The sequence below is a fragment of the Lactuca serriola genome, chromosome 3, assembly GCF_051521515.1.
Source record: "Lactuca serriola cultivar US96UC23 chromosome 3, Lser_US96UC23_V15, whole genome shotgun sequence".
Classification (NCBI taxonomy): Eukaryota; Viridiplantae; Streptophyta; class Magnoliopsida; order Asterales; family Asteraceae; genus Lactuca; species Lactuca serriola.
Window position 1 is genome coordinate 23,430,256 of NC_136410.1, and position 8,970 is coordinate 23,439,225.

General features: G+C 33.2%; 1 protein-coding gene and 1 long non-coding RNA gene across 2 annotated transcripts; one reads left to right on the forward strand and one right to left on the reverse strand.

The window, feature by feature from the left end:
- Positions 1–2,837: 2,837 nt before the first annotated feature.
- On the reverse strand, positions 2,838–4,322 carry LOC145094301 (expansin-like B1). Its single transcript, XM_079032569.1, has 5 exons — positions 4,043–4,322; positions 3,840–3,946; positions 3,555–3,736; positions 3,338–3,470; positions 2,838–3,240 (listed from the first exon to the last, which is right to left on the reverse strand). Exons 1-5 carry the CDS (start codon positions 4,188–4,190, stop codon positions 3,040–3,042), a joined length of 771 nt encoding a protein of 256 aa, XP_078888695.1. The 5' UTR covers positions 4,191–4,322; the 3' UTR covers positions 2,838–3,039.
- Positions 4,323–8,080: 3,758 nt separating this feature from the next.
- LOC145091683 (uncharacterized) lies at positions 8,081–8,970 on the forward strand. Its single transcript, XR_013702250.1, has 2 exons — positions 8,081–8,360; positions 8,439–8,970. It is a non-coding gene; the product is annotated as an uncharacterized LOC145091683 (long non-coding RNA).

The window sequence follows — 8,970 nt, forward strand, 5'->3', positions numbered from 1 at the left end:
CTGCCACAGTCAGTAGCCCGCCCGACTGCCGGTGAACTCAAGTTTCCAGTTAAATCAAGGAGCCGCTTCAATCAGTGGTTAGCTCTAGTGGCTTAGTTCGATGCAGTCAACACACGAGACCAATCAACGACAACTCACGCATTTTGTGGTACCTATTATGATCTCCACCGTCCAACTAGATGGTAAGGGATCCTTTACTTCATAAATCCAATAAAGGTTTCAGGGCCGGTCCTGAGGAATTAAATATCGTCAAAGGCCCTAGACGAGCCAGGAAAAAAAAGACCATTATCGTTATTATAAGTTTTTATTTTTAAATAAAAATATATAACAAAACAAATTGGGCTCTATGCAGCTGCCCACTTTGCCCTCTCCCCCAACGCCCCCGATGAAACGTTTATCCTTGCCATATGTGCATGGGACAACTTATTTCCTCACTTTCAAGTTCTATCTTTTATTCCAAACATTTTACTTTGAGAGTAGATTCTTATTCATATTAACTTCGAATTAAACATCTAATACATTATTACAAAACTTTCTTTCCATCAAATGTTATAGAAATGGATCACAATTATCTAAATTTACATGTGACCAAAGCCGGTAAAAGTTATAGTTAAAGAAAAATCATGTTTTTCCAACATGTATGTTAATTTGGTAAATAAAAAAAATTCCTTTGTAGAAGCTAACTGCATATTTAGATGTTGATGGTCACTAAATTTTCGATGCATTTCTAGTTTCACTATCTCCGCTTTAGAAGAATGTAGGTTTATGGACATGATCGACAAATGTTATTAATAACCAGGGCTTTTGAAATAAGTCTTTAAGTTTGTTAAATTTTATCGGTTTTATCCATGTGTCAATTTTTTGTTCGTTAATGTCCAAAGTTTCTTATTTTTTTCAATTTAATTTATCACTGTTACATGTAATAGCAGGTTTTCATGGACAAAATCGAAAAAATATGACAAAATTAAGGATTTTCATGTCAAATTGGAAACTATATTTAGGGTAAAAACATAAAAGATTTGTTAAAGTAAGGGTTTTTTTTTTTTTTTTTTTTTTTTTTTTTTTTTTTTTGCAAATTTGATTTCATAATTAAGGTTTTCTTTTGCAAGTTTCGGGCAAAAATGATTTTTTTTTGGCAAACTTCAGGCATTAACACGAACCTAAAATTGTTGCGGGAACAAAACCATCATATTTTGACAAATTTAAAGACTTTTATGTCAAAAGCCCTAATAACTAATGAGTAAAGAACAACAAACACTTTGCCAATAACAAAGTTTACCAAAGATTGATAAACTAGGTTAAAATGAAATTGTCCAAATGATCTAAATTCTTCAAATGACTTGATAATACATAATAACACCTCCAATCAAAGGTAAATCACTTATATATAGAATTGAATCGACAATCAATAAAACAATAAAGAATAGGGACAAACACACGAATATTTACACGGAATACCCAAATCGGGATAAACCACAATGCAGGAGACCACCTAGAGATCCACTAGTGATAATAAAGTTTACAATGCGAAGGAACCGGAGAAAATACAAGAATTTGGGGCTATTATTATGGTGATTTAAAAAAACCAAATAAGTCACTAAAACCGTTAGTGTTCAAAGCAGTTTCGTGTAATTCTTGTGAGAATTAGTTGAAGTTGCCCGAATCCATAAGTGTTGCTCATCGATGCCTCCAAGCGGTTTCGTAGCTAGCTTGCGAGAATTTATTCAAGTGGCTTGAACCATCAAATGTGAGTTTTTAGTAGGGGTGACAATTCTCAACCAACCCGTAATCCGATTAGAAAATAAATGGGTTTATGTTGATATCTCTAACCCGCCAACTCGTTTATTTCATGGGTTGGGTTGGGTTGGATTACCTATTTGGGTTCACGGGTCAACCTGCCAACCCGACTATATATATATATATATATATATATATATATATATATATATATATATATATATATATATTATACTTTAAAATAATTAAAAAAATATTTATGAATCAATGAAATATACGACACAATTGTACTTTCCATAAATGTTTTCATTTTCATTTGGATTTTTATGAGTTTATGAATTTATGATTCTATGTTGGAATTTTTTTTTGTTCCAAATTATTGCTTATTAAGTTATCACGTTAGATTCGTAGTTGGTTGTTCATTTCATTCTAGTAATTTACAAATGCTAATTATTAATTAATTTAGAAACATATATAATTCGTATAAATTTAACATGTGAAAAGTTATCCGAAAATGACTCATTGACCCGCGAACCCGCAAACTTATATATACTTAAACGAGTTATATAGGTTGAGTTGGATTGTGTTGATATTTCCAACCCGTTAACCCATATATTATATGGGTTGGGTTGGATCAATCTATCAATGACCCATCAACCCGCCACAGGTCATTTTTAACAACATCAAACGATGTTTGTAGTAACATCTTGAAACCACTTCCATCCACTCAGCCAGAATCATGGTAGCCCGGTGGTGACTTTGGGATTCAAGCACTCCAAATTCCAAATGGAGTTTGCCCAGCTTCGAATTCCACTAACTTTATCCGTGAGGTGGCATGCCGTTCTAATAAATAAATAAAAAAAGACTACCTCGATCGCTCCTTAGCCCAGGGATCGATATTGCATTTGAGAAGCATCACATCAACATCACTGCTTTTGCCTTAAAGACAACTTTTTGTATCCACAAATCATATTAAAAGATAAGATTTTTATCCGTTAAAATAACCTTTTTTCTAATCCCCCACTTATTTCCACACAATGATTTCTTTATTCCATTATGTTTTATCTGAAGGCAACCAAACATGTACACCTGTCACATGCTTAAAATAAATGGATACACTTTTACTGTAGCTTGGTCAATTGTTACAGAGTACAGGATAACGAATTAAACTGGTACAACTTTTAAACAAAAAAAAGAAGAGAATAAATAACCACAACATCAATACTTATGATAATCTCTTAACACTATCCTACAATCCAATAATAAACTTCTGGTATTTTGATGGTATGATGAATTAGTTTCTTATTCCACTTGTACCCCTGTGTCATATATGTCTCCTTTCTTCCAATTCTCAGGTATTATATTAACCGGAACAACCCATTTTTCATCTCCATCTTCACCACTAAATAGCATTCTTAAAGACAATGATCCACTAGGTGGAGAGTTTGTTGTGAAAACTGATCCATAGCTTCTATCCAACAGTTTACAAACGAAATTTTTTGTCTGCATATAACAAATAGAAAACTAACACGTGAGAAATATCTAGATAAATAATTTTGTTACATTTTTATATATATGCTCGATTGTGAAGTATTATTACCTCACATAGTTGCACAGCAGTAATGTCGTTTTGGCCTTGTTGGTACCATATGACAAAAGCAAGGTAATACGGGTAGTCACTGCTCTCATCTATCTTGATGGTGATGTTATTCTTCGGGTAATTGCATGAAACCCTGTGGAGGAAATGGGGAGATTTTTTTAATATATTTTTTGACACAAAATAAACAAAAAAGTTTATCACTTGATTATCATGTTACCTTCTATATTCAATATCTACAATTCCTTGTGATAGTAAAGATGTTTCTGCATTTGTAGATTGAGCCATCTTCCTGAAGGCTTTCTTGCTCATAATGAAGTCTGTTCGATCACTTGAACCTTGGTCAGTTATAACAACATTCACTCCTTCATCTGAGCAATCCTTGCTATTGGTGCACCTCACCTGATGATTTATAAAAGAAAAACTAATTAAGTAACTACTAGTTATATAAAATATATATATATATATAGTCTTGTTTAAATATATATTGTGTTGTGTTTATGACCTGGTAACAAGCACCACAGCCTACACCATCTCTGTAAAGATCAGATGCAGCTGCTACATATCCATTATTAATCGTTGCTCCAAATGAGCCATATCCACATCTCCCAGCTGCAAATTAAATCATCATCAAAGAATCATTAGAAATCAAGTTATAATCATATATACGCGTATGCATGTTTATATAATTAATGTTTGAGTTCTCACTTTCTGATCCTTTGTCATCAGAATTTGGGTAGTATGCCGCTCTAGAATGGATGAAAGGGCCATCTGATGTGGCACAATCTGCAGGATTTATCACAGAAAAGATCAAAGCCGAAACTATGAAGAGAATATGATGTGAAGAAAATGCCATTTTGGGAAGATCGATGAAGGAGAGAAGTTTGGTTTTGTATGGAAGGAAGCAAAGGCTGTTACTTATTTATAGTGAATGAAATGACGCTGTGGTTGGTAGTATTTTCAATGCTTTGACATTTTTATTTTGAATGAAAGAAATTCTATCAAGTTTGTTCCTCATCTTAGATATGGAAACCCTTTGATGACTTAATTTCATCTGCATATTTTACTATTTTACTTTCTTCATATGAAAACCGATGGCTGATATGAAACTTCCCACAATTCTTGATTTGAATATAAAAAAAGGGTTGCTTGGAATAGAAGTAAAATACCGAGGAGGAGTTAGGTGGTTTAGCACTAAATCAGTATATTCAATTTAAGCCTATCGTCATGTTCTCACTTGTGCTAATAATCACAGTAGGCCCTATAAGTTAGCTTCCTGAATGAGGAAAGACTATCTTTTAATTAATTTCCTCCTTTTTGTTCAAAGTACTGAAAGGTTTTCAACTTTCAACTACATGAAATTTGAAATAACCATAATCTGAAGGTGTTCAAAGGTTGAACTTCGAACTATATAACATGTTTTTTCAATTCCAAAAGAAGACTAACTATTCATGTGAATTTACTTTTTCTTGTCTGTTTTAGTTTAACGATAATGTAAACTCATTCATGTGAGAATAATATCATGTTATTGAAAATTATTTAATTTTGTTTTTCCTGCATAATATAGTCCAGCCGTCGGTGGAAACGCATAAAAAAACTGCTGGTATGAAATCTTGAAACCACTTTCTTGTTGATATATATATATATATATATATATATATATATATATATATATATATATATATATACTGTGGAATTTGGTTAAAAAATGGGAATTTTAAAATGAGGTGCTGAAAGACATAAAGCAAATCCACTTAACAACATCAATTGTCTTGAGAGACCATTATATTCAATTGACCCTACATGCCTGCATATGACATCAAAATTGTGTGTAAACAAAATATCCATATCTACAAATTTCTTTGAATTTATAAGGATTGAGGGTATTTAGGTAATTTTCCCTTTGACTCATCCAAGTTGTTGATTCTGGTTTGTGAAAAGTTTCAATCTTTCATACCTGCCTCACTGTCTGCCAAGTTTGATTTTTTCTTCAAAACTAAAAAGATTAAAAGATTTCTTCTTTAAAAAATCTCTGCCTTTGTTATGACAGAAGAAGCAAGTTAATAATCAATAAGAAGTTTTAGCCTCCTTTTTAGGCTGTAATAATGGTTCTTGATTAATTATATATGAGTTATTCATTTGTCTCAGATTTCTCCAACAAGCTTGTAGCTTTACCAAAAAAAAGAGTATGTTTGCAGCCAATGGATCATGATGATAGAGGTGAAAAGTGCATTTGTTTTAATGATTGTGGAATAACATAATATATATATGTCATCACTTTATCTCCTTTTTAAACTGAATAACAAAAATTGTCTGAGTTTTATATTAGAGTAAATTACCGACATGGTCCTTATGGTTGTTGAAAAATTGCACTCCCGACCCAACTTTTTATCTTCTAACCATACGGTCCTCAAACATGACAGTTGATGCGGTTTTTGTCCCTATGGTTTCACTTTTTATGAATTCGACCTAAAAAGACTATTTTATCATTAACTTTTTTTTATTTAATTTATTATTATTATTATTATTTTAGCGAGAATTCAACTGCTGGATATACCATTTACATATGGATCCAGTTTCGGGCCCACTCCACGCAAGGGCTGCTTCCCATGACCCCACATTATAGCTAAATTACGGTCACCCCTGACCAGAGTGCATAATCATACATTGCAAAAGGTCCAAATATGGTTATACTTTACATTTATTAATTGAACGAACACTTGACCACTTTGATGAACTAAAAATTGTATGTTGTCTTCCGTTTTATTAATTAGTAAGGAGATGTCCTCTTTTGTCTATAGTATCGTTCTTATTTGGCAACTGTTTTGTTTAGTCTTATCGTATATTTCTTGTTTTTCGATCTTGTTATGTACCGTGCTTCGCGTAGCGTTGGAAAATCAACGACTCAGAATCGCTCGGGAGGGGAGGACTTCGACGAGAGAGAGAGAGAGAGAGAGAGAGAGAGAGAGAGAGAGAGAGAGAGAGGAATGCATAATGGCTCTGCTGCATACTTCTATTTATAGCAAAATTTTGGAGCGCACCGCACAAATTTCGTGTGCGCGTTGGCCCCATTTGGGTACTGATACATGTCACTCTCTCAGTGGGCCACGTTATCCGTATCTTCACGAATCGGACGTTCGAGTGCGCTCTACGTGTGATGCGCACCCAACAATATTATCTTATAAATTCCATAACCCCTGCATACGAGCTTCATTTTCGACGTTCTCTATAACCACACGAAGGTCTCGACGAGCACTACAACTTTCATTTAGGTTGTTTGGCTTGTTTTAACTTTATTTTTAGCCCATTAATTTCGTACAGAGGGGTGTTTTTAAATGATCTTTATAAAATCATAACTCTTCCTTATGGGCTCTGTTTTGGGTGTTGTTTGCCTCATAATTCTTATCTCAAGGAGTAATACGTTTCTCCTTTTTATGAGTCTGGCTAAAACTCGACCGATCTTTCCGTAAATTTTTATGACGCAAAGCTTTGTGCACGGTTGATTTTTATATTTTATAGAACCATATATTTTCCATACGGAGTCGGATTTTATGAATTTTATATTTTCGGAATCGCGTCGACAACTACTATCCAAATATGTTAATATCTTCATATGGTGGTACGACTTTTCACTCCCCTGCGTCTTGGCTTTTCAGCCTATTTTGCTATATTTTGACGAATATGAAAGGACGAAATAGTATATTTTTATTGGTATTATATAAATGTTACATCCTTAGTCTATTACATCTATCTATTTAACTATTCCCATCTGCGGTTGGTGACGTATTTTTCTCAATTGTCTCATTTTATATGATTTTTCTTATAAATAATGGTAATCCCAAAAAAATTCTATAAATCAAATAACCGTTGAATGTTTAATAAAACAACTTAAAATCATTTTTTAAGATATAGAGATATAAAAACATTACATATGATATACATAGTTATATATCAACTACAAACTCTCGATGTATTGACAATCACCTTAAAACATTTGCTAGACCAATAATTTTCCAGCTGATCTTCATCTTGCACCATTGAAAACCCGATGCCACCATCCATCATATCCAATCACTAACATCACCTCATCCATAGTCATCTGTTCGAACCACAAAGCTAATAGGAAACACTCTCTGCCTTGTTTACAACTGTGAACAACCAACAAACAAAGAAGAAAGAAGAAAAGAAAGAGGAGGGGAGTTTTTTTTATATGCAATGCAAGAAAAAGCTGAGGAAACGACAAAAATAGGGCAACAAAAGTTATGGTGTAAATCAACGTGATATCCTCTTACCATAAATCAACGTGATTTAATTTATAATTAAAACTACTAATTAATAAAAGACTAAATTAACCCTATTTAATTAATTAAAAAACAGAAAAATGTTGAATTAATGAGTGGTCTTGATTTAGTTATACATGGATACACTAATTGTTTGTTTACAAATGAATCTCTATTTAATTAATTAAAAATCAGAAAAATGTTGATATATTTAGTTATACATGGATACACTAATTTGTTTACAAATGAATCTCTATTTAATTAATTAAAAATCAGAAAATTGTTGATATATATATATACTATTTTATAAAAGAAATCCTATTATTTCTAAAAAATATAGATTGAATAAAATATTATTATTTTTGTTAACACGTCCAAACCATTCAACTAAAAATTACAACTAACAATTAATAAAATAATATTAAAATTTTAAAAACTTTGAGATCTTATCTATGTTTGACCCAACTTTTGTTGAACTTGATTTTGAACGACTCCAGATTCTGGGATATCGGCAAATAAATCTCGATGTCCCTCGTGTTTCTGCTCCATCTCCTTATATGAGAGTGTGACTGCACAAATTAAAGTGAATCACGGCAGCACATCCATTAGTTAAACTCTAGCCGTCTCGCCTCCACCACCCCTCCTCTTTCTCTCCACCCGCCGACGTATTTCACCGTTGCGTCTTACCTCTAATTACTCAAAATATATTTGATTTTAGTAGTAACAGGAGGTGCAGGATCTTAAATGTGGTTTGCTCCCCCACTGGTTTAGATATGAGGTAAAACCACTTCCATTTGCTCATAATTTTTTTTAATTGATTGTAGCTTGGAGAAGATCTGCGGGAGATGAAGCAAGGTAAAAGAGTCTCTAAATCCTACATATTCACCGTACACTTCTCCGGCATGAACCACCACAACGAACAGGTGTTCCCTCTTCCTTTATCTGCTGCCAGCATCGCACTACTCACCGCCGACTTGACTACGTCTCCACCGTCGTCACCATCTACGACTGCCCTAAACGTTTCCACCATCCACCGTCACACCATGACTTTCACGGCCACCGACTACTTCTCTATTAAAACCCCAAAAACCCTAGCTACCACAACCTTCAAATCCAACCACCATCATCATCTATTTTATTTTTTGGGACTCTTTTTCGAGAAGGTGATTTTTCATTTCATGGCAGCAACTAGCCTTTAGCAGTTAACTTAAACTTTCATATTCAAGGATTTTCTTATGTGTGTGTTATGTGCAGACTACATAGTTGGAATGCAAACTAGATTAAAATGAAATAATATCTGTTCCTAGAGGATTTTACCATCAATTTCATAATTTGGTATGATACATATTTCATTTT

Coding starts and splice junctions, on each gene's coding strand:
- LOC145094301 (XM_079032569.1), bottom strand. CDS start 4,190: ATGGCATTTTCTTCACATCATATTCTCTTCATAGTTTCGGCTTTGATC. Junction 3,471..3,554: donor GTAGATATTGAATATAGAAG/GTAACATGATAA, acceptor TTTCCTCCACAG/GGTTTCATGCAATTACCCGA. Junction 3,241..3,337: donor CTGCTGTGCAACTATGTGAG/GTAATAATACTT, acceptor TGTTATATGCAG/ACAAAAAATTTCGTTTGTAA.